General features: G+C 45.7%; 1 protein-coding gene across 2 annotated transcripts in view; it reads right to left on the bottom strand.

Moving 5' to 3' along the window:
• Positions 1-1,010: 1,010 nt before the first annotated feature.
• Positions 1,011-26,525, bottom strand: part of pdia5 (protein disulfide isomerase family A, member 5) — a 115,574-nt gene continuing 90,059 nt past the window's right edge. For both annotated transcript variants that reach the window (XM_041201636.1, XM_041201637.1), the window contains 3 exons: positions 23,110-23,180; positions 9,114-9,248; positions 1,011-2,082 (listed from right to left, as the gene is read on the bottom strand). In XM_041201636.1, the coding sequence (XP_041057570.1) occupies positions 2,002-2,082; positions 9,114-9,248; positions 23,110-23,180 (287 nt within the window). In that variant the 3' untranslated portion in view covers positions 1,011-2,001. The remainder of the gene's footprint in view (positions 2,083-9,113; positions 9,249-23,109; positions 23,181-26,525) is intronic.

Raw genomic sequence — 26,525 nt, forward strand, 5'->3', positions numbered from 1 at the left:
AAATAAAGTTTGGAACATGCACGTGGGATTAAGGTAGAACTTAAAATATCGTAAGCAGAGTCATAATGTCATTAAGGCAGAGATGGTCACCATTCAGCCCAAGTCCATCTGGCTTTCTGAGAGCAATCCAATCACTCCCATCCCCCCATTCTATACCTCAAGCCAGGCATGTGTATTTCTCTCAAATGTCCATTCAATTTCCTTTTGAAATCACTGATCACCTCTGCTTCCACCACTCTCGTGAGCAGCAAGTTCCATTTCATTATCACCCACTGTGCTAAAATGTTCTCTCATTCCCCTGCATCTCTTGCCCAAAACCTTAAATCTGTGTCTCTTAATCCATACACCATCAGCTAATAGGAACAGCTTTACTTTTGTTTACCCAATATAAATCTGTCATAATCTTGTACACCTTTATCAAATCTCCCCCCAATCTCCTTTGCTTCAAGGAGAACAACCCCAGCATCTCCAACCTAACCTTGTAACTAAAACCCCCACATCCCTGGAATCATCCTGGTAAATCTCCTCTGCACCTTCGCAAGGACCCTACTATCCTTCCTAGGTGTGGTGACCTGAACTGGGTGCAAGGCTTTAGTTGTGGCCTAACCCAGAGCTTTGTAAAGTTACAGCATAACTTCCTTGTTTTTTTTTCTCCCTCAAAAATGAGTGGCTGGCTTCTATGCTGCATCATTCTATACCAGTGAATAAAATTGGACAAAATTAACATCTGCACAAAAGCTGAAGGCAGCAGTGATTGATTTGATTGGGGAGTGGGTGCTCCCACAGTGCACACCAAGAGGGGACAGAGATGACAAAGTCAGAAACTTTAGAAGGACCCCCGCTGATGTCCTCGATAGTTTAATCCACTTAATCCTTGTGTTGAAAGTAACACACAATAAACCTGTGTTGAGAGTTCCTTATATTTTTAGACAAGGGACCGTAATCCCTCCTCGCATATAATCATGTGACCTTGGAGAGCAGCGGATATATAAAACTCGTGCAAGCAAAACACAGGAACCTTTTATTAGATTTCTTTGATAAGATCATCTTCCATATTCATATTCAACATGCAATCCAAAAATAATCAGTCATTACTGGACCAATATGCAAAGGCAAAAATTATACCCATGATCACTTCCATTTTCTCTGATTTTCTACCTGCTTAATTTAGCTGCAAGTATTCTGAAGCACCCTAAATAATCACAGAGTTCAAAAATAATTATATTTGACTTGCTGTTTTTTTTTGGAACTTCCTTGCGCCATCCCTGAGCAACTCGATTAAAACTTTTAACCGCTTCCAACCCTGCCCAGACGTTAACCCCACCCCCCAAATCCCCCATCCCAGCCCCAAAAGAAAAACCTGTCAACATTAGGCCACCTCAGCCGAATTTATGGACCTTAATATAGAAAATCTGCAACTACAAAATATTTGCATAGACCATGAGCTAGAGTTCGACGGATGAAGTCCAGTTCCAATGTTTCTCGAGTGGAATAGGTCCAGTACAAGGTTGGTCTAGTCTGGCGATGTTAATAAGGCAGACGCTTTAAGCCTCGCTCTATGTTCGGCACATAATTACACTTCGTCTTCCAAACTGTTTGAAGGAATGGCTTTATCCTGCATTTATTGAACCCCTACTTTTTTTTCTCTTGATAAAAAGTGATCTAAAACTGGAATATTGCAATCAGTAGGGGCACGGACAATACCGGCACCAGGACATGTTTGTACCCAGTCGATCACTAGTTACAAGCATTGTACTTGGACACAACAGTGAGGAAGGTGGCACTGAAACTCTAGTTGTATTCTTCTTATAATAGTGTGCAGTCCTTTTAAAAAAAAGAACTGAGAGTGGTCCACTGTTACAACATTTTTTTTTTTATAATTGGGCACTCTTCATTTAAAAAAAACAAAGCTCTCAGTCTAAGAAAGTGTGATGTTTCAGTACAGTAGTGATGGAAATAGGGCCCTTTCACAGTGCAGTGGCAAGCTCGAGGTATGCAATGTTACAACTCCTCTTTCCTCTTCGGAATCTTCTCGTGATCTTGCCCTCTCATTCCTCTGATGTAGTTAATGAAAGCAGCTTCCTAAGAAAACAAATAAAAAATACACACAGAAAACCAATCAATATTTTTTTTAACCCAGTTAAGCTTTTCATCTGTCAGTGAAATCTTTCTCATCCAAACGAGTTAAGGGTAGTGTCTGTGTGCGGCAGCAGGGTTGCAAACTCTGTTGGAAAGGTTCAAACAAATTCCCTTGATGGCCCCAGAGGTCTGCTAAAGAGAGTGCTTACATCTCGAAAGCTTGGCGAGATTCTACCCAGATCGCAGAGATGCAACGTTAAGCTCAGCTACCTGAAGCATACCTTCCTTGTCTTTGTATGAAAGTTGTGTTTGTCGAGGTGAATGATGTTACTGGTGAGGAATGAATCGCACTCAATTTCAGGCACCCTGCGCCACCATCAAAGTGCTCAGACAAGGTGCACCGTGGTTAGTGGCAAAGTAAAGCTCTGTCTCATCTGCCTCAGCAGCTTGTCTCAGGCACAGCCTTGGGAGACTTCACCTGCATCTTCGTCCATTTCTCATGTTATTTCTCACTCCATGGCTGCTCCAATCAAGATGGTTAAGTGAGATTAATTGATGCTGAATTAGAGGCGAAACTATTCTGTGGTTCTGTTGGCTAGGAACTGGATAGAGACTGCCCAAGCATATTGCACATGTGAACCTTACAGCCAGCAGAATAGTCTGGATTGGTGCCCAGAATATTTAATCCATTGCATCATGGAGTCTTCTGTTTTCTTTAAAAGTAATCAAAAAAGCTGTGTTTCAAGTTGTTGGAACACTCTCCAAAACATTCTCTTCTAATAATCACGCCAGCATGCATACTCCTCACTGTGCAATGATTCTACGCAAGGATTTGCTCCAAATTTTCTCGTCATTAACTTTCTCAGCTCCACTCCCCCCTCCACTGACTCTGTGCTGAATGACAGCTTCATAAGAAACAGAAACAGGAGTAGGCCATTTGGCCCCTCACATCTGCTCCATTCAGTAAGACCATGGTTGATCTGAATGTGGCCTCTAGCTCCACTTTCCCACGTGCCCCCAATAACCCTCAACTCCCTTGCAGATTAAAAATGTCTATCTCAGCGCTGAATATATTCAATGACCAGTGATATTAATTACTCTCTACTTATCTCAAGGTAGAGGGAAGGTACAGAAGAGATACACATGTATTTCACAAATAAGGATTTATTTATGAGGAGTTTTTAGCTAAATTGAAGCTTTTCTCAGCAAAGCAGAGGAAGGTTAGGAGATTTGATACAGGTGTTCAAAATTACGATAAATTTTAATGAGTTAAATAAGAAAAATCTGTTTCATTGGCCAGGAACCAGAGGATATAAATTAAGATCATCCCCAGGAAGGAGAGAATTGTTCTAAATATGAGGGGTTGCAAGGAGATGGAATGCTGTACTAAAAGCAATGGTGGAAGCAGAATCCATAATAACCTTTTTTCTAAAAATGTGAATTTATATTTGAACAAAAGGTTGGGGAGAATGTGATGGTGGGGAGCTTTTTCAGAGTACAGGCAAAGGTGCAGTGAGCTGAATGGCCCAATTCCCTGCCATAATGTTTGATGATTCTATTTGCCCAAGTGGCCATTACTTTCACTAGAGCAGGCTATATGACATGTGGTGTGGGGTAAATGTGGCTATCACACGCAAGCCTGATCTCTGTTACTACCAAGCTTCTTGCAGGTACACTTCCAGGAAAGGCCAATGGACAGTGAACAGGAGTGAGAACCCTGGCTGATTTTCCCCTTTTTAGCCCATAGGCCAATTGTGTCCATAGCACTATCCTAACTGAGATTACAAGGTTCAACACGGATAGTAATTATTTGACCCTGAGCCGAGCTTCTGACCCTGAATCCTCTCCATCAAAGGCCACCTCTATAATACTGCGCCCCTCCACTCTTGCCTCAGTCCACCTGCTGCTAAAGCATTCATCCATGCTTTGGTTATCTCTAGACTCAACCACTCTAATGCTCGCCTGTCCACCTGCTGCCCTCTAGAAAGTTAAGCCCATCCAAATCACCCTGTGCTTACAGGCATAAACTGAATTTAAAATGCTCATCCTTGTGTTCAATTTTTTTTTTACCCATTTCCGATTCTGGTTCCAAGCCTACAAGTCTGAGTGATCTCTACATTTCTCCAATTCTGGTCTTGTGCACCCCTGATCTCTTTTGCCTTCTCATAAGCAGTCATGCCTTTAGCTATCCACACTCCAAGCTCTGGAGTTCCTTCCCTAAATCTCCACCCCCCCACTCACCCTGCTCTCTTTAACACACTCCCTAAAACCTAATTCTTTGTATATATCTCTTAATTGCTCTTTATAATAATTAATACCCAGCCAAAGAACACTCCTCTGAAGCATGATGGGGAGATTGTGGCATAGTGGTAATGTCACTGGACAAGTAATCCAGAGACATGGGTTCAAATCCTGCCATGCTAGCTGGTAGAATTTTAATTAATCTGAAATATAAAGCTGGTCTCAGTAACGGTGACCATGAAACTAACTCAGACTGAGTGACCGCTTTGTGGAACACCTTCGGTCTGTCCGCAAGCATGACTAGACCTTCCTGTCGCTTGCCACTTCAACACACCACCATGCTCCTGCTCTCATGCCCACATGTCCATCCTTGGCCTGCTGCAATGTTCCAGTGAAGCTCAACGCAAACTGGAGGAACAGCACCTCATCTTCCGATTAGGCACTTTACAGCCTTCCAGACTCAACACTGAGTTCAACAGCTTCAGATGATGAACTCTGTCCTCCATCCTCACATCTTTTTGATCCCCTTTTTTCAAATATTCATTTTAAAATTTTTATATATACATTTTTTCCTGCCTATTTTTATTATTATTTTAAAAATTTATTTCCATTCATTGTTTTATCCCCACCTATTAGCTTATTTCGATCTTTTCTCCCACACCATCCCCTCCCTCCACCCCACCCCCACTAGGGCCATGTGTCACTTGCTCATCCTGCTTTCTACTCTTAATGTCACCATTAGCATCTCCTTCAGCCAGCATCACCATCATCAACACCCCTTCGACCTTTTGTTTGTGACATCTTTCGCAATCTCTCCTTTGCCTCCGCTTATCACTGGCCTTCTATCCAGCTTCATCTATCCCACCCCCGCCTTATATTTCACCACATTTCTACTTCTCTTTAGTTCTGAAGAAGAGTCATCTGGACTCGAAATGTTAATTCTGTCCTCTCCACAGATGCTGTCAGACCTGCTGAGTTTTTCCAGCAATTTTTGTTTTTGTTTCACATTCCAGCAGCCACAGTATTTTGCTTTTACTTTATGAAACTATCATTGATTGCCGTAAAGACCTTCTGGTTCACTAATGTCCTTTAGGGAAGGAAATCTGCTGTCCTTACCTGGTCTGGCCCATGCGTGACTCCAGACCTAGAGCCATGTGGTTGATTCTTAACTGCCCTCTGAAATGGCCCAGCAAGCCACTCAGTTCAAGGGCAATTAGGGATGGGCAACAAATGCTGGCCTTGCCAGTGATGCCCACATCCCAAGAAAGAATAAAAGGAAAGAAAAAGCAGCTTGGGACATTTCACCACATTAAAGGCGCTATGTAAATGCAATATGTTATTTGAATTGAACTTAGGATGTTCTCACTCTGTGTAGCTTAGCAACTCAATAATTGCTGAGTTATTAGGGGAGCCTGCACTCAACAGAAGAAAGTGGGATATCAACGAAGTTAAACACACACAAAAACTTATCATAAAGTTCCAAGCACTCTAGATCAGAGAGCAACATAGACAATGTGTAAGGAAGAGGCAGCTTTTCACAGAGAGGGAATGACATTCACAAAGTCTAATTTTTCTTTTAAACATTTTCCCTAAGCTTTTCAATACGAGAACCAATTCATTCTTTGTATTTCCAAAAATAATTCATTCTGTGAAGCACTTTGGAACATTTTGCCATTTTGGTGAGAAAAGGCAGCATACATAAATGCCTCATATTATTAAAAATAAAATATTTTATACAGAAAATTAGCTAGTGACTCTGAAAGACAGAGAAGCAAGGGTTAAAAAGCTTACAGCACAGACATGTAGCAAGGGTAAAAGGTATTTGTTTAAGTGCAAGGAATTTAGCAAATAAAGCCGATAAGCTAAGGGCACAGAGACACATGACAGCATGATATCATTGCTGTAACGGAAACTTGGCTTAAAGAGGAGCAAAAACGACAGCTTGATATCCTGGATATAGGGTTTTCAGGTAGCACAGAAAGGGGGCTAAAAAGGTGGGGTTGTAGCATTATTGTCTAAAGAATCAATTACAGCTGTGAGGAGGGGTTATGTACAAAATAAATCATCAAATGAGGCTATACGGGTTGAGCTCAGGAATAAAAAGGGGGCAGCCACACTAGAGATAGAGTGCTATAGACCCCCAAATAGTGGAGGGGAGTTCGAACGGCAAATTTCTGAGTGCAAAAACAATAGGGCAGTAATAGCTGAGGACTTCAACTACCCTAATATCAATTGGTATACGAAGGGTATGAAGGGCACAGGGGGCACAAAAGTCTTGAACTGCATTCAAGAGAACTTTTTTAGCCAGCACGTAACAAGCCCAACAAGATTCTAGATTTAGTCTTAGGAAATGAAGCTGGGCAAGTGGTTGAAGTAGCAGTGGGTGACCGTTTTGGAGATAGTGACCATAACATAGTTAGGTTTAGTATAATTATGGAAAAGGATAAAGGTAGAACAGGAGTAAGAGTTCTAAATTTGGGGAAAGACAAATTTTATGAAGCTGAGAGGTGATTTATGAAAGTGGACTGGTTACAGTTGCTTGAAGGGAAATCAGTGACAGACCAGTGGGAGGCATTCAAAAGCGAGATTCTACAGGCACAGTGTAGACATGTCCCCACAAAGAAAAAGGGTGGCACTGCCAAATCTAGAGACCCTTGTTATCTGGAACCATACATGGTAAGATAAATCAGAAGAAGAAAGCTTATGACAGTCACAAAAATCCTAATACTGTAATACCTAGAGGAGTATAGAAAGGGGTGAAGTAAGTAAGGTGATTAGGAAAGCAAAGAGAGGATATGAAAAAATATTGGCAGGTAAAATCAAAGAAAGGCCAAAGATGTTTTACCACTACAGTAAGAGCAAAGAAATAACCAAGTAAAGGGTAGGGCCTATCAGAGATGTACATGGTAACTTGTGTGCTGATGCTGAAGACGTGGGCAGGGTTCTCAATGAGTACTTTGTGTCCGTCTTCAGTAAGGAGAGGGATGGTGTAGATATTCCCATTAAAGAGGAGGAGTGTGAAATGTTAAATAAAATAAGCATAATGAAAGAGGAAGTATTGGAGAGACAGGCATCCGTGAAGGGCCGGATGGAGTGTATCTCAGGCTGTTAAAGGAAGCCGGGGGGCAATAGCAGATGGTCTGAGGATCATTTTCCAATCCTCGCTAGCTACTGGTGAAGTACCAGACGATTGGAGGTCTGCGAACGTTTTACCATTATTTAAAAAGGGTGCGAGGGGTAGGCCAAATAATTATAGGGCGGACAGGAGGAAAAGTTTCTTCGCCCAGAGGGTGTTGGGTGTTTGGAATTCACTGCCTGGTTTGGCGGTGGAGGCAGAAACCTTCAAGGCATTTAAAAAGGTACCTGGATCTGCACCCAAAGTGCTGTAACCTGTAAGGATATGGACTGGGTGCCGGAAGGTGGGGTTAAAATGGGCAGCTGTTTTTTATTTTTTATTTTCCAGCCAGCACAGACACAGCGGGCTGAATGGCCTCTTTCTGTGCTGCAACTTTTCTATGGTTCTAATAAAAACCTGTGTCTCGGAATGACTAAAGTTATTTGAAAAAATGCTTGTGAGTAGACTGAACTACTCAATCTTGGGTGACTATAGGCCGCTTGTCTCTTGACACTGGCAGTTCAGTGTATTGAAAATTGCTGTTTTGTGCAGTATTTGCTCCTCATTAGGAATTTTTCTTTTGTTTAGCTGAATGGCTGTGTCCTGTGACCGCTGAGTGCCATATTTAAAATCTCTGAGCCAAGCTACTGAGAGTGCTCCACAGGTAGATACAGACTGGCCTGTGCTCTCTTTCCCCCTCCCCCAGAGATGCACCCTTGATACCCAACGCAGCTTGGCCTTAATTGCACACAACTGGAGATGGGAAGGATCTTCTGAGCTGAAACGATGCAGCTAACCAGAACCACTTGAAGGTTCCCTGTTGGTTCTCACACTGGGACTGCTCATTTATTAGAAAGACTTATACAACCTCAGAATGTCCCAAAGTGCTGTACAGCCAATGAAGTACTTTTGAAGAGTAGAAAACGAGGCAGTCAATTTCTGCACATCAATTTCCCACGAACAGTAGAGGTGAATGACTAGATAATGTTGTTGTGGTGATGTTGGCTGAGAAATAAATATTGGTCAGGGCACCAGGGAGAATTCAAAACAAAAACAGAAAATGCTGGAAATGCTCAGCATGTCTGTGGAGAATGAAACAGAGTTAACCTCTCAGTTCTGTGAACTTTCAGAGAATTCCTCTTCTTTCTTCTGAATAGTACCGTGGGATCTTTTACATCCACTTTGATGGCAGACAGGGCATCAATTTAATGACTAATTCGAGAAGCGGGACCTCCAACAGTGCAGCGCTCCCTCAGCACAGCACTGCATTATCAGCCTACACTTTGAGCTCAAGTGCTTGAAGTGGGGCTTAAGCCCACATCCTTCTGACTCAGAACAGTGTGTTACCCACTGAGCCACAGCTGACACCTATTAGCACACTGGCTTATACAGATCTGGAGCCAAAAGGAAAGAACTGTTGCCCCCATGACTGGGTTACCCCTCCCGGTTTTACAAGGCTACCCGGTCAATTAACGATAATGCCTTGAAACACAGTGAACCAGCATAATTCAGAAATCAGGGCTGTTGAAACTTCTACAGAGGGCTGATTTAAATTTGGATGCCAATCGTTAGGCATGTTAGCTTGGAGCCACCTGACACCCAATCTCCAGGACCCGACTCCCCCAGGGAGGCTCCCCCTAAAAGTAAGAAGGAAAATTCAGCCTCAAGTTGCACTCACCGCTCTTTCCCCACTGTATCTCTCCACAAATTTGCCATAATTGTAATAGCTGATCATGGGGTATCCCTCCACACCTTCCTGTTTGCATAACTCGTGATTCTGTCCTTTAGTGCAATCGACTGCAGCGTAGGCAATCTGCAAGGCATAAAATTAAAACAAGTTAACCAGCATATGAGATAAAACGGACAGCATGCTTAGGATTGAACAAAACCAGAGACAGGATCATGTAATGCATTGTTGAATTAAAGGCCATTTATCTTATTGGTCAAGCTTTTTGGGGGTCACTGTTCAATGCCCTCTGTGAGTTGGTAATCCCCCCACCCCCCAGCTTGATACTTACATAGAATACACAGAAGAGAAAGAGGCAATTAGGCCCAACCAACTCAGGCTCCACTCAAGCTTCTACCCATCTTTCCTCATCTAACTAGCAACATTACCCTCAAATCCCTTCTCCCTCATTTGCTTAGCAAGTTTCCCCTTAAATGCATCTATGCTATGTTGGGAACAATGTACAGCTTTAAGTTTAATTTATATTTTGTATTTGGGTGTTAGGAAAGGTGAAACCTGGTTTTGGTTTCATTGAGAGGTTTTTGTGAGCTAGGAAGTCTGGGGCCCTGTTTGCATCCATGCTTTTTTTAATGAGGTTTTACGACTCTTGAAGTGAATAGATGGGTTACCAAGGGGTTAGTCGTAGAGGGAAGTTAAAAAAAAAACAATGTAGAAAAAACTGCGCTGTTGCCTAGAGACGGGGATCCACGGACACACACAGAGACAGGGAAACACAGGTGGGCAGTTAACGTGTGTATATCAGAGAGTGCAGGCAGAAGGTCTAATCTCTCTAATAAGAAATCCTGCAAGCCTGCTGGGGAACTGAGTCTGGGGAGCTCACATGTTTGCTCTGAAGTTGAAGTAATAGTGAATTTAGATTGCTGTTTCAGGATGTCTCAGGGAGAGATACCAGTGGAAGGAAGGCATCTAGTGAATGGTCAGCAGGCTACTGGGAGAAAGCTGCTTCAAACTGAGCTAACCCAAGTAAGGAACCTTGGTGCTGAGACAGCGGTAAGTCTTCACAGGGGTTTGTGTCTGTAAGGGTTGCTGGGATAAAAGGAATACCGTGAGAATGAATCATTTTCTGGCATCTGTATTGAAATCTTTCCAACCTTTTTGTCTAGTGTAATAAAGGGCGGGATTTTCCATGCCCGCTGGTGGCGGGCATGACAGGTGGTGTGGGCGGAAAATATGGCGTGAAGGCAGGTGGCGATCGTCCACTCGGCCCGCCAACGGCAGGCTGCTTTTCCCGCCATCTGTCGGCAGGGAGCTAATTGTAATACATTAGCTTATAACTAAAAGGCCATCCCACCAGGCTCTCAGAACCCCGCCGTATCGTCCGTCCACACTGACGGGAAAGCACGCCGACGTGTTTCACAACAGCACGCAGGCGACTGCATGTGGCACCTTCACTTTGGGGGAACTGAGGTGAATGAGCAGCATCGTTCTCTCCACAGCTCGCCCGCTGTTTACAGGCCTCAGTGGTGCCGGGGGGCAGCTGATGTCTGGCCCCGGAGGTGACTGCTGAGGGGGGTGACTGGGGGCAAGTGGTCAGCCTCGGAGGCAATTGCTGTGAGGGCGCGGGGGGGGTGGGGGTGTGTGTGCGTGTGTGTGAGAGGGGGAGGTGGGCTGTCCGGAGGCAAGTACTGGCCAGCCTCAGAGGTGACTGCTGAGGTGGGGTGGGGGTGGTCAAGTGCTGCCCTGGTGCTGAATTCCGCGCGCAGGCAATTGAGGTGGGGGGCAGGGCAAGCGAGGGAAGTGGCCACGCATTAGGAACACCTGTATAAACTGGCCATGCCTCTGCAATTGGGACAGATCAGGCGCAGCCACAGTGATATGATTAGGTTGGGCTCCTAGCCTGCCCACCCACACAAGCAACACAGAGGCACAAAAGGGCCACCAAGTGCTCTATACCTTAACCCCCACCCTGCCAAAGATTTCGAGTCTGCCGCCACTTTATTGGATCATGCAGCAGTTGGACTGCACATGTTGTACAACCTCCTCGCCAACGCTGGCCATGTAGCAGTCACTGCTGCAGTCCCTTGCAATCTCAGCATCCCGGTTTGGACCGGTTTCCCCCATGTCGCGGGCTGACAGGGCAGTCATGCAGTGCACTCATCTCTGGCCATCCAAGGGGTGACCATCGCTCTCTGGGAAGTGTTAAGGGGCAATCACACGGGGTCAGGAAAAGTGCTAAGTACAGCCATGATAACCATGTCTCTCTCTCTTTCATGCTGCAGGAGGACCACGTCAGGATCCTGGATCCTGGATCCTGGTGACCTAGCTGTGCGCCTGATGGCCTACAGAGACCGTTGAAGACTGAGGAGAGAGTGACTGAGGCACCTGACCGCGCAAAGGCAGGAGCAGCAATCTCTTGAAGAAGGAGCAGCAGAGGCTCCGGCATACGCTGCCCAGGAGCGACAGTGAGCCATGGCTGGTTGGCACCGAGCGACATCCAGAGTCTATAGACGCCGCCTGCCATTCCTGCAGATGACTAGGAACCAGTATCGTCGACGACTGCACATGTCTAGGGACCTGGTGACTCACATCTGCCACTTACTGCAGGACTGGCGCCAAGAGGACATGGAGGGAACCCAAGGCCACTGGCTGTGAAAGTGACCGTGGGACTCAATTTCTATGCTAGTGGCTCCTTTCAGGGATCCAGGTGACCTCTGTGGGATTTCACAATCCGCCACCCACAAATGCATCCATGAGGTCATAGATGCCATCTTCTCCATGGCACACAACTTTGTGTGTTTCGCCCGGGACCGGGAGAGCCAGGATGCAAGGGCCATTGGATTCGCCTTGATCTTGGGATTCCCACAGGTGCAGGGTGCGATTGACTGCACTCATGAGGTGCTCAGGTTTCCGTCGCTCCACTCAGTGGACTTCATCAACTGCAAGGGCTTCCACTCACTGAACTGGCTGGTATGCGACCACCAGAAACGCATCCTGCAGGTGTGCGCACGGTTTCCAGGGAGTGTGCACGATGTCTACATCCTGAGTCGTTCACAGATCCCTGCAGTCTTCCAGGGTCCACAGAGGCTGCACGGTTGGCTCCTTGGGGACAAGAGCTACCCACAGAGGCCATGGCTGACGACACCCATGTGGTGGCCTCAGACTGCAGCAGCGCGAGGCTATAATGCAGCAGCTCACAACTTGATGGAGCAGACCATCGGGATGCTGAAGATGCGGTTCCGGTGCCTGGACCAGTCTAGTGGAGCCCTGCAATATGGTCCGCAAAGGGTGTCACGCATTATCGTGACGATGACAGGGATGAGGCTCTCCCACTGGCCAGATAAGGCAGGCGCGCTTGGGAGGCCCTCATTGCTGCCAGATTTGTGGAGGATGATGACGACATGCAGTGAGATGTCCCCATAGATCCTCATATCGCAGCTGTGAACATTTGACTTCAGTCTGGCTTAAAGCAGCGCCAATACCCTCTGCGATAATGCTCCTGTCATGGAGACGCAGTGGAGGCCCTAATAGTTGCTCGACTGCAGGAGGATGATGGCAACATGCAGTGAGGACACTCCATAGATTTTCACATAGCCTCTGAGAATGTCTGACGCATGTTTGGCTGAGGACAGCTCACTTGTGCTCCATGATCAGGGACATCTCAGAGATGCAGCCATGAAGCTTTAGGCGTATCTGATGCTGCGTCTGCCTTCAGCACCTCAGCCCTTCAGGAGCTGGTGCACAGCATCACTGGTCGCAGATGCTGGTGTGATGGGGGCCAACCCCACCTTAAAGGTGCTGAGAGCATACAGACAGAATGAGAGAACTTTCTGGCGCCTGCCCGCTACATTCTGGCAGTAATGACAAGCACTGCCGAGGTGCAGGCATCAGTAATGTGTCAAGAGTGCGTGAGGCTGGACCATCACTGTGGACTGAAGGCTACACAGAGCACAGGGAAGAGGCTCTGGACTGAGACACCTGCCTTTTATCTTGTGCAGAAAAGTTTCACATCTGAGTGACAAGAGCACTGCTCATTAGAACAAAGAGTCACAGGCAGGGTGACATTCTTAGGAGTTTATTGACAATAGTGAACAGTACGTACAAGCGATCAACTTGTGCAACTACTTTTACCTAACTTTCCTAACCCTGCCTGTCTTGGTGCTCCCCGGACATCCACAGCAGAGGCAGAGGCAGCCTGCTGACTGTGGCACCATGTCTGTGATGACTTGGGCGGGCGTCCTCTGGAGGGCCGAGGCTTGGAGAGCCCTGGCCTGCTCTCGGGGTCCTGCTGTGTATCAGTGGCACCCTCCTCAGCCTATGAAGCTGGAGCTGCAGAGTTCACAGGAAGATGGGATTCGGATGGGCCGGTCACTCCCAGAATAACCTGGGTGGATGGCCCAAGTGTGCACCTGCTGATCGTCCTCCCTATGGGTACCTGAAGGGCCCTGCTGACTCCGTGAGCGGAAGGGGTAGCTGGAGTGAGATCGAGCTGCCCAGCACCCCTCTCGCGTACACGCTGTTGGAGGCCAACTATGGCATCAGAACTGCAGTTAAGCCAGTGCAGCAGTGCAGGACTAACGTCCTGAACCAAGGTCTCCAAGGCAACTGCTTTCCTGCCAGTGCTGGCCTTGGTGCATTGCGATGCCGGCGCTATCACCTCGGCCTGAAGATGGACAGACTCCTCCATTGTGCCTTGCAATCTGAGGAGCGCAGCGGACATCCTTTTTTGTTTTTCCTGAGTTTGCCTTTGCAGCTCCAGCAATTGTGACATGAACGAATCCAGAGGCTCGTCATCTGACTTGGACTCAGCAACATTCTAGCCTTCAGCAATTCTCTAAGCGCCGGGGACCTGGGAAGTCCCTGCTTCCACCTGCTGTGGATCAGAAAGTGCGATGTGCTCACCAGCTCGTGATCCTGAGGCTACTCTAAAGCTAGGTCCCACTGAGATGTGCATTCCTGCGCTGGTGGAGGGTGTGGGCGAGCGCTGTGACGGGACTTCAGGGAAGGTGCCTTCAGATTCCTCTTCAGAGGTTACTTTGGGGGCCCTGGGTCATGGACTCTGTTGACTGTTTGGCAGATGTGCCTGCGAAAGCAAGGGGAGATAATTAATGCATGGCAGTGGCCTGTGAAAGAGGACACATCACTCACAGCATTAAAGTCTGATGGATGTTGCAGTTGGTAGAGTAGTGCTGACCTCACCGTCAGCACAGGACCGGTCCCAATCATTGCCAGCCAGATGGATGGCTCCGTTTTCGAATTCTGTCAGAACTTTGATCTCCAGCATCCCTCCACCGGTCTGCGACCTTTCCCTCCTGTTGTGAGCCAGTTTGTCCTGCATGGATAGAGATGGGGAGAGCGTATCAGGATGCCTCCCGGGCCAGATGATAAGTATGCCTGGCCTGTGTGGATGGTGAGTGGTCCCATGGACAGGATGAGCACAATGACCGTGTGTGAGAAAGACTGAAGGATGTTGTCCCTTGCACTGGCAGTGAGTGAGGGCCCTGTGGATGTGTGATGGGTTTGAGAGTGTGAAAGTTACGAGTGATGAAAAGAGTGACTTTGACTGGCAGAACGGAGATCATCATTCATCCTTTTGCGGCACTAGGTAGCTGTCTCCTCTGCAGGGCGTTTGCGCTGACCACCGCCTCCCAAAGCTGGGTCGGTGACTTTCTTGCCCATCCCGCGGCCAGAGCGGGGGTAGAACACATCCCGGCAGCCTCCGCGGCATCCAGCAGTCGCTCAAGGGACCCGTTGTTGAAGCGGGGGGACTGCAGTCTTTTTTCCTTTGCTGGCCATGTTTCCCGGGCAGCAATGGCGCGCTGGTGGCAATGGGCATTTTGCCGGCGGTTGCCTTATAAAGATGGCAGCCACTGTGATGATAGTGAATGAGAGCCCACTTGTCATGAAAACAGGATGTTTTGCGGCACTGAATAAATCTGCTGTCCTGACCCATTCTGTGACTATATGTGACTCCAGACCCACAGCAACATGGCTGACTTTTAATTGGCCTCTGAAATGGCCAAGGGCAATTGGTGATGGGAAACAAATGCTGGCCTTGCTAATGATGTCCACGTCCCATGAAAGAATAAAGAGAAAATAAGCTATATAAAGCCCTGGTTAGACCAAACCTCGAGTATGGTCTTTAGTTCTGGGTACCACAATTTTGGTCTGGGGCAGTTGGGGAGGGGCAGGGGGGTAGGGAGTGAGATTTACCATAATGATACCTGTACTCCAAGAGTTAAATTACCAGTTTTTTTCAAATTCATTAATGGGATGTGAGCATTGCTAGCAAGGTCAGCAATATTGTCCATTAAACAAACTTGGGCTGTATTCCCAAAAATTTGGAATGTCAAGGGGCAATTTGATCCAAGTTCTTAAGATATTTATAAGGAACTGATAGGTTGAGTAGAAAGAGGCCATTTCTATTAGTTGGGAAGTCCAGGATATAGCCTAAAAATTAGAACCAGGCCTTTCAGTTAGAAAACACTCATACACGCAGAGGATGGTAGTAGTTTGGAACTCTCTTCTGCAAACAGTAATTGCGCTAGATCAGTTGTTAGTTTTAAATCCGGAGATTGATAGATTTTTACAACCAAAGCTATTAAGGGATGTAAGGGTGAAGTTGGATATACCAAGTTAGTTCACAAATCAACTAGGATCTCACTGAAGGGCCAAAGAGCCTAGTCTTGTTCCTATGTTCCTTTGAAAACACAGTTGCAAACCGAGAGCATTTTTGAAAACCGTGAATATTCACAGCAAAGTTTAAACAGCCAAACACAGGAAAGCAATTTCCCGCCATAATTCAGCGGGCAATCGAACAATCTGGCGTGGGACTGAGCTATGGCGAGTAGGAACAACACAGGTTAGGTCCCTGCCGTGTGTGGAGTTAGTTGATCTCCGGTAGGGCACTGGTGGGAGAAATACAGTACGTTCAGAGTCCCTGGGCTAAAGAGGGAGAGGAAGTAAAAGAAATAGTAAGGAATTACCATTCCTGATCATTATCTAATTACTCTTGCTGGAAGCGTGCCGACCATCATAAAAACATGGCTTCATTGGTAAACAATGACTAAGGCCACACATGACATTGGTGCAAGTTACCAAAAGGACTAAGTAGTACCATACTCTTGCACGAATAATTTCTTCCGGAAGATTGGAGGAAAAGGACAAGTAACAGCAGTGAAGACAAGGAAAAACAGCCACCTCTGATGAAGCCCCTTAAAATACTTCATGATGGTGTTGAATTTCTTTTGCTCCCTTACTAAAAGCACCACTTCCGAGCTGGACCCAAAGGTGCCAGATGCTGTTGTTTGTGCAAAAGTATCAATAGCGAGCAGCAACAGACTACTAGACCATAGGGAGAACAGGGAAGTCTTCAGTCATAGAGCTTTACAGCACAGAAAGATGCCCCTCGGTCCAGAGTCAACCCGGATTCTCATCCTCATCCGATTCCCAAGAATAGGAACCTCGGCTGATTCAACCCACCTTACTAGCCCAAAGAAGGAAGCCATTCCCACTGCTCCAACTATGTTCAATGGCCTCAGCGTGGACAAAACTGAACCTGCAACCTTCATATTCAGGCGCTCAAATGAATGGACTTGCATTGAACTAGATCTATTTTTCCCTTTTAACACAGAATCTACAGCACAAGAACAGGCCATTCGGCCCAGATGTTCTACGACATATTAACCTCTGCCCATCCTACTATCCGGGATACAGGATTATATGTTTGGACTGCCCCACAAGTGGAAACATTTTCTCTACATCTACCATGTCGATCCCCTCAGTCATCTCTTTCTTAGCGCTAACATAGCACTTTCATCCGGCACAGGTACCAGAAGGAAAGTGATGGCATATAGTTAAGAAACAGAAGCTAAAATGAACGGGTGGTTTACTTTTTGTTTTACATTTCTCCCCCTTCCTCCACAGGACATGTTGTGGAGGCCAAAAAAGTAGGGAGGAGACTCACTGAGAGAGATAAAAAGCAATGTTATGGAATGCAAGTTGTTAATATTTGCATCAACAGCATGCACGTGCAAGTGTGTATCATTCTGTACATGCTAATAAAGGGCATGAGACAAAAACTCAGCAAGAGAAGAAATTCACCCTCTGACCTACCAATCGTGAAAATTCCAGCAAGCTTTGTAATTACTCTAATCATTCTGCCATCATGATCTTAAATCCACGCAAGGATGACACTTGATTGCACAGTAAATTGTTAAGTGCCCAACTAACATTTCGGCATGGAATCTGGACGGTATGATTAATTTGAAAAAAAGTTCCTGCATGAAGTGCCTTGTGACTTAGTTTGCATCTGTTATGAATGTTAAACTTCAACGTAATGCAGCTAACAAAATGATTAGTAGACTGGGGCAATTCGCTTGTTTTGGGTAACAGCAGGGGTGCAGAGAAGACAGACCGAGCAGCAAAGTGACTGCAAATAGGTGAATTGCGCCAGACTAAGTTTACAAATTTACATGAGACAGATGAGTTTTTGCGATTTATTCTTCCTTTTATTATGCTGCCAAATGTTTTTCTCCTCCCCTTCTGAAAGCACTGGATTCTTGCTGGGGAGGGTCACAACTCCACACACGAAAGGCCCTTTCTGTTACCTCAGCCATTCTCCAGGCGTGAACCAAGCGGTTTGATCACAGGGAATATGTGGCTGATTTGATCCTGTCCCTACCAGATGCCAGTGAGCTCACAAGTTCCAACGGAAACCAGGGCAGAAGCCCTGGGAAGGTTCCCTCCCCCTGGCTCAAACATCCCACTATGCTCCATGGGATGCACATGGAGTAAGCACTAACTAAGGGGAAGGAGGGTGAATTCAAGCTGATTGAAAGTGTGATGAATGAGGCTCAGGAAGCTGGGACAAGAGAATTCCAGGGTGCATAATGTTAGTTTGGAGGAAAACATAAAAACGTGCATTTATGTAGCTCCATTCATTCTGCCAGTATATCCCAAAATGCTTTAAAGCCACTGAAGTACTTTTTGAAGTGCAGTCACTGTTGTAATTTAGGAAACACATCAGCCAACTTGTACATAGCAAACTACCACAACCAACAATGTGATAATGACCAAATAAGAGATGTTGGCTGAGGGATAAAAACCGGAATGACTCCCCTGCTCTTCAAGTGCATGGGACCTTTGTTATCCACCAGAAGGGCATACAGGACCTTGCTTTAATGTCTCAGCCAAAAGATAGCATCATGGACAGTACAGTACTCCATCACTACTGCACTGGGATGTCAACCCAGGTTTTTGTGCTCTCAATCGCTGAACTGGGACTTGAGCCAACAAACTTCTGGCTCAGAGCACTATCCACTGAGCCACGGCTGATTGCCTTACTAAAAATACACAGCATATGGAAGAGGATAAAAGTTGGGATGTAGAAACTGAGGCAGCAGAGATGAGTAGACGGAGCCCTTAGAGTGATCCACAATTTTGGATACTGCTGTGCGCACAGTGAATATTGAGAAAGAAACTAGAATTCACATGACACGATGACTCAATGGAAGTGATAGCAACTTGCATTTACAGAGAAGGATAAGGGCAATGGAATAATGAGCTGGAACTTGCTCAAGGAGAAGTTTGGGAGAATGGCGATGCAAGTATTGGAGCAGCTTGGCCTAGAGGAGATGAAGGCATTAGCAAGGAGATTGTGAATCTTTGAAATTTTCTGCCACATAGGGCTGTGGATGCTCTATTGTTCAATGCATTTAAGGCTGGGACAGACAGATTTTTGGTGTCTTGGGGAAACAAAGCTTTCGAGGAATGGGCGGGCAAGTGGAGTCAAAGCCCAAGATCAGCCATGATCATATTCAATGGCAGAGCAGGCTCAGTGGGCCACTCTTGCCCTCATTTCGTGGTTCTCGTGAGATGGGATGAAAAAGGGGTGGAGACACGATACTGTAAAGGGAGAGGAGGGTGCAGGGTGGATTGGCTGCATTGAGTATGGGGTTTGAAGCTTAGTTGACGATCAAACATGACACAAGGTTGGATATAGTTAGGTTCAATTGCGCAGAGAGGGTGGGTGCAAGCGCACTGAGATATCAAGACTCTGACTGCAAGATCGAGGAGCACAGAGGACAGTTGTCCTTACTGTGTTTAGTTTGAGATTACCTAATTCAGCACAGGGATGTCCCACCTTCTGACCTAAGTGTTTATGCTCAGTAACTCTCTGCCTTAGATCAAGGGAGCCAGACAGTGCATTATAGCCAGCCTGAAATGACCTGGATCCTTTATTAGTGCAAGATCCTATTCATGTAACTGGTTTATTGGCAAAGAGAAATGGGCCTAATGGAATTGTTATCGACAGTCATTTGGGAAAATAGGGAAAGTGAACAAAGCAGCATAAAGCCTATTGATTTTTGGCACTGTTTGCAAGACATGCAGGAATAGGTATTGTTTTATTCCATCAACACAAGTTGCTGATCAATATGTACTCTGCAGAGCAGGCTGTGCAGAAGCATAGGTCAATACCACATCTCTGACACATCACATCATTTTCCATTTAGGCAACCCGGGATTTAGGTTCTTAAAATTGGGATTTCTGTAAGTCACGGAGGGAGGTGATTGCAGTGCATCAGCTAAAAGAGTTAAATCAAGAGGTCATGTTGCATAGACTAGGCTTATATTCCCTGGAGTATGGAAAATTAAGGAGTGATCCAATCAAGGTGTTTAAGATGATTAAAGGATCTGATGAGGTAGAGGGGAAATCCAGAACAAGGGGGCATAACCTTAAAATTAGAGCTAAGCTGTTCAGGGATGAAGTCAGGAAGCATATCTTTATGCAAATGATAGTGAAAACCAGGGATGCTCTCTCCCCTGAAAGGTTGTTGAGGCTTAGGAGCGCATTGAAAATTTCAAAACTGGGATAGATCAGGTTTTTTTGTTAGGCAAGGGTATTAATGGTTACAGAATGAAGGTGAAGTTAAGATACCAACCAGCCAAAATCATACTGAATGGCAGAATAGGACCATAGGCTGAATGGTCCACTCCTGTTCCTCTGTTTTGCGCTCTGTCATTGGGTCACATGGGATTACAAAATGGAATCATTACTCCCCGTGCACAGTAATGTAGCTCGCCAGCTGTGTTGCTGTGCATCATACATTTACACCAATTTTTCCAGCAGAGTTTATGATCTCACCAGCAGCTTCGTAGGCGAGGGGGAGAAGTCTTATGCAGCCCAAAGATTCATGGATTTCCGACATGGAAGCAAGTGAGATGGATGGGGAGTTGCTTTTTAGCAGCCACCTCAAGTGCAGCACAGAGCAGGTCATCATTCTGCAAACGTGCCCCGCCAGACAACTGGCACCCCAGAAAGAAAAGCGTTTACGTATATGCTTTGAACATCTACCTGAAGAAGTGGGCTGGACCTCACTTGAATATTGCAGTTGAAAGGAAGATTATTTTAACAGAAGGGAAATCAACCAAACAGCTATACATTGCTAATGTCTAAGTGGTTTGCAATTGAAGCTGGCAAACATAATACGCGACCAAATGAAGGCATCAGTGAAGCCACGAGAGATAGTTCACATCTAGGCTTAGTAATGTTAAGCAACCCAGATGAAACATAGGGAATGGAAGTTGTAGCATTCCTGGGGGGGATAGCAACCACAGAAGTTCAACATGACCTGAGATTGAGAATGACTTGAGGCCAACAGTCAGATGATTGATTCAAACTAACTTCAAAAGATACAAAGAAAGAGGCTTTAACACACTGGAAGGTGTGTTTCAACAATAAGGGGGGGACAAGTGAAAACTTTAAAGGCATAAGTGAACAATGCTACTGGATAAGTACAAAACCTGAATCGACAAATATGACACTAAACCAGATGACAAGTGAATGAGAAGTAATATACCCAACAGGAATAAACACAAATTCATGTGGGGAAAAAGGCAAAAAAAAAGTTCACTGGGGTGAATACAAGAGCAGATGCAAACACATGAAAGGGTGATCAGAAGTGGAAAGAGAACAGGAATAAAGCATAGCTGCATAAAACGAAAGCGTTTCTTACTGTTAACAGTAAGAGGGCAGGCAGAGGAGAGATAAAAACCATAAACGATGTAAACAGAATGATTTAATGAATGCCATGTTTAGAAGGGGTGGGAAGCTGAAGTCTTTTTGGAAGAATGGGTTAAGATGGGTTGAATGTCCTCCCTTGTTAGTATTTACTTGGTGCTGGAAAGATAGACTTGCATTTATATAGCATCTTTCACAACCTCAGACCATCCCAAAGCACTTTACAGCCAATGAAGCACTTTTGAAGTGTAGTCACTGTTATACTGTAGGAAAACACAGCAGTCAATTCGCACATAGCAAGATCCCAGAAACTGCAATATAATAATGACCAGGTCATGTTCTAGTGATACTGGTTGAGGGGTAAATATTGGGCCAGGGCAGCTTAGAGATCTCCCCAATTCTTTTTGAAATAGGGCCATAGGGTTTTTTATGTCCACCTGAGAGAGCAGGTAGGGCCTCAGTTGAACATCTCATCCAAATGGCAGCACCTCTGATAGTGCAGTACTCCCTCAGTACTAAACTGGATGTGCAAGCCTGTATGGTGTGCTCAAGTCCCTGGTTTGAGACTTGAACCCATGAGGGCAAGGCGAGAGTACTGATTCACTGAGCAATGGATGAAACCTAATGGCACCACCATAATGTAGCACTTCCTCCAAACTGTGCTGGATTACTAGGAGAGATTCATTCCCCATTTGCTATAGTAGGGGGATAGTGAAACACAGAACAAGCATAGGGAAATCAGGACACTTGGTGCCCTTAGCAAATGTAGTACTGGGTGGTGCATCTATCAGATTACTGGGCGATGGGTGAGAAGTGGTAGAGTTCATTTGAGATTCCTTTACTGCCTATGGGCAGCTGTACAAATCAGAATCTGAACTCTCCCTGTACTTGGGATCAGGAGCTCACTTTGTGGGATGTCGTTGGCAATGGCTCCCTTTATGCCATCTGATGGGGGCACCATTTTGAAGCTTGAACATTCTAATCTCCAAGCAGGAAAGGAGCAAGAAGGTGAGAGGCTGAGGAAAAGGAAATAAGATGGAAGGGAAAGGAATGCAAGCTTGTGATCCAGCTGGGAGCTTCTTTACTATCCAGGGCAGTTTGTGTTTTTTGGCTTGCTGGCACACACAGGCACAAATACTCCCAACCTCACAGCGAAGTTATTTCCCCCCAAGTTTGCAGTCATCAAAATGTCTAAAAACTGCAACTACAAGCACTGCAGTAACGTGAATTATTACACGATGATTAAAAACAAAGACTTTGTCCCTTTGGCCACAATTCCAACAGGATGAGGTTTGTCTCATCTTATCGGAGATGGAGGAGGGCGAGTTCAGACTAGAGCAGAGCTAAAACACTGGCCATGCGCAGTTTCTGTGGTGTACACTGCATGTAATTCTATATCTCAGGATACAGGCAGCCCAGAGAGAATCCTGGTTATCCAATGATCCACAATTAATTAAAGAATAGTACAGTACAGGCAGAGGCCATTCAGTCCATCAAGTCTGCTCTGGCTTTCAAACAGCAATCCCATTAGTCCCCCACCACCCGCCCCCACCCCCCCAACCCCTTTTCCCCCATATCCCTACAAGGTTAAGATTCTGTGCAACTAATGAGAAGTGACTAGGTTTCAATGTCCTGGCCTCACACGATACATGTTTTCCAGCAAGGGTAACTATTGGGAGCAGGAAAGGAGTCCAGTTTCCACTCTTGCACTCCAAGAGGTGCAAAGACCAACTGCAGTTGCCCTTATTGCCACCTCAGTTGAAATCAGCCTTGCAGCCGAGGAAGATCCCACGTTTGATGCTCATTTGTGTCAAGTTCCATGTTTGGTGCCCTTAACCATTGAGCCATAGGTGGGAAGGTGCATGGGAGGGGGCAGGGGTAATGTACACAAGTTCATGCGGACTTAAAGATGAATTGTTTTACACTGAATTTAAGAGACGGGAACAGTCCCTTAAACCATAAAATTACCTTTCGTTCTTCCTTAAAATGGTCAGCAGCTGTTGTGAAATGTGGGATAGTATTCTTACAGTGAGGGCACCCTAGAACAAAACACAATGAAAGAGCAGTTCATAAATCACCCTGGGCACAATTGAAAGCTTGATCTGGAAGATTTGATTATGCCGTTAAAAGAGAGAGAGAGAGAGAGAAAAATACAAAATTTAGCTTTGATTACATCTATCCACTAGCGATATAACAAAGGGCTAAGTATAATGCCATATTTGTTTTCCCTAAGCTATTATGATCAAATCCCTTCAAGTACATTATACCCATGGGAACTACTTATTTTAACATTTTATGCGTGGAAATAATTCCCATGCGACATTTCGACAACAGATCAGTTCCAGTCTCCAGCTTTGTGTGTGGTATGAGCAGCATTAATCGGACGTGGCATTCATTGCACTTGCACACAAGGTCTGCGTAGTCCAGCAGCGTGGGCAACAAGGGCTGCTTCTGATCAATCAGCAAACAAATATTGATGCCATTACGTATGGTTTATGGTTTTGTGATCATCTCTGTTTACTGAGGCAGGGTCACAAAGACCCAAGTATAGGTGTGGAGGTCATATTTTATTTTATAATGCCCCTATGAAGTGCCTTGAGACTCTGTATTATGTTAATGGCGCCATACAAATACAAGCTGTTAGCTTATGCTCCATACAGAGCTATGTTCAATGATCCTCGAAGATTTCCAAGTTTGTCTCCCTGCTGCACTACCTGAAACTTCACTCCATTCTGTGACAGAACAGCTTTCTGACATCAGTCCTTAACTTTCCCCTTTATGAGTTGCACCTGTGTCACAGAACCACAGAATTGTTACAGTGCAGGGGGAGGCCATTCAACCCATCGTGTCTACACTGGCTCTCCATTTGAGCAATTCACCTGGTGCCATTCGCCTGCCTTCACCCCGCAAACCGGCACATTCTTCCTTTTCAAACAAAAGTCTAATTCCCTTCAACTGAACCTGCCTCCACCACACACTCAGGCAACGCAATCCTGGCCTTAACCACCTTCGGCACGAAAATTTCTCACTGATATTGCTTTTGCTTCCTTTGCCGATTACTTCAAATCTGTGCCGTCTTGTTCTCAATCTCTCTCTCTTGGCTGGGAAGTTTCTCACTATCCACTCTGTCCAGGCCCCTCATGATTTTGGATCTCTCTCTCAGATCTCCTCTGAGCCTTCCCCTCTCCAAGGAAAACAATCCCAATCCCTCCAAACTCTATCTTCATAGCTGAAATTCCTCATCCCCACAATCTGAAAGGCATGGTTTAACTGAAATAGTACTCAGGGTTAACCTTCCTGTTCCACTTAATATCTCATTAAATGAACAAGATTCTGAAGGGGCTTGACAGGGTGGACGCTGAGGGATTGTTTCCGTTGGTCAGGGAATCTAAAACACGGGGGCGGTGTCTCAGAATAAGGGGCCGATCATTTAGGACAGAGATGAGGACAATTTTCTTCACTCAAAGGGCTGTGAATCTTTGGAATGCTGTACCCCAGGGGGCTGTGAATGCTCCATCGTTGAATGCATTTAAGGCTGGGCTAGGCAGATTTTGGGAGTCTCAGGGAATTAAGGGATACGAGGAGTGGGCAGGAAAATGAAGTTGAAGCCCAAGGTCAGGTAAGATTATGTTGAATAACGGGACAGACTTGATGGGCCGTGTGGTCTACTCCTGCTCCTATTTCTTCTGTTTTTATCTGTCGGCCTTCTCTCCGTTGCCTCCTTTCAAGATTAAGCAGCACAGGGTCCTGACACTTGCAATCATGGTCATGGTCCTTCATTGCATCATTTCTTGGGTTTGAATGTTTACCCAAGTGGCTCTGTGACCACAAATGAATGCAGCAGCCAAGGTGCAGCCTGACCTGGATGACTTCAACCATTTACTGCATTGTACGGTACTCCAGGTCAGCTTTTGTTAACTGCTGTTCTTCTATAAGAAAGAGGAGCTGGAGCAGTATATTTGGCCCCTTGAGTTGGGTCCACCTTTCAATAAGATCATAGCTGATCTGATTGAAGCCTCAACTCCACTTTCCTGCCTGCTCTCGAGAACTCTCAACTCCCTTAGAAATCAAAAATCAATCTAACTCAGCCTCGAATATATTCAATGGCCCAGTCTCCAATGATCTCTGGGGTAGAGAATTCCGAAGATTAGCGACTCTTGACGAAATTCTTCCTCATCTCAGTCTTGGATGAGCCCTTATTTTGTAAAAGGTACCCAAGTTCTAGATTTCCTCACGAGGGGAAACATCCGATTGGCATCTACCTTGTCAAAGCCCCTCAGAATCGTTTATGTTTCAATAACATCACCTCTCATTCTTGTACACTCCAATGAGTACAGGCCCAACCTGGTCAACCTTCCCTCAAAGACAACACCTTCGTCACATCATAGGAATCAACTCAGTGAATGTTTTCTGAACAGCCTCCAATGCAAGTATAAAAACAAAAAAACTGCGGATGCTGTAAATCTAAAACAAGAACAGAATTACCTGGAAAAACTCAGGTCTGGCCGCATCGGCGGAGAAGAAAAGAGTTGACGTTTCGAGTCCTCATGGAAGTTCTGTTGAAGGGTCATGAGGACTCGAAATGCCAACTCTTTTCTTCTCCGCCGATGCTGCCAGACCTGCTGAGTTTTTCCAGGTAATTCTGTTCTTGTTTACAATGCAAGTATATCCTTCCTTAAGTAAGGAGGCCAAAACTATACGCAGAATTCTAGGTGCCTTTTTCCCCCTAAATTCATTCATAGCATGTCAACGTTGCTAGCTGGACCAGCATTTATTGCCCATCTCTTATTGGCCTTGAGAGAGTGGTGGTGAGCCGCCTTCTTGAACTGCCACAGTACATGTGTCTAGGAACACCCACAGTGCTGTTAGGGAGGGAGTTCCAGGATTTTGACCCAGCAAAAGTAAAGGAACAATGGCATAGTTCCAGGTCAGGATGATGTGTGGCTTGAAGGGAAGCTTGCAGTTGGAGGTGTTCCCCTGCATCTGCTGCCCTTGTCCTTCTAGGTGGTGGGTTTGGAAGGTGCTGTCCAAGGAGCCTTGGTGAGTTGCTGCAGCGCATGTTGCAGATGGTACACACTGCTGCCATTGTGTGTCAATGGTGGAGGGAGTGAATGTTGTAAGGTAGTGGATGTGGTGCCAATCAAGCAGGCTGCTTTGCCCTGGAGTTGGGCTTCTTGAGTGTTGTTGGAGCTGCACTCATCCAGGCAAGTGGAGAGTACTCCATCACACTCCAGACTTGTGCCTTGTAGATGGTGGACAGGCTTTGGGGTGTTACGTGGTGAATAGCTTGCCACAGAATTTCCAGCCTCTGATCTGCTTTTGTAGCCACAGTATTTATGTGGCTAGTCCAGTTCTGTTTCTGATCAATGATGACACCAGGATGT

This window comes from Carcharodon carcharias, chromosome 12 (assembly GCF_017639515.1).
Source record: "Carcharodon carcharias isolate sCarCar2 chromosome 12, sCarCar2.pri, whole genome shotgun sequence".
Lineage (NCBI taxonomy): Eukaryota > Metazoa > Chordata > Chondrichthyes > Lamniformes > Lamnidae > Carcharodon > Carcharodon carcharias.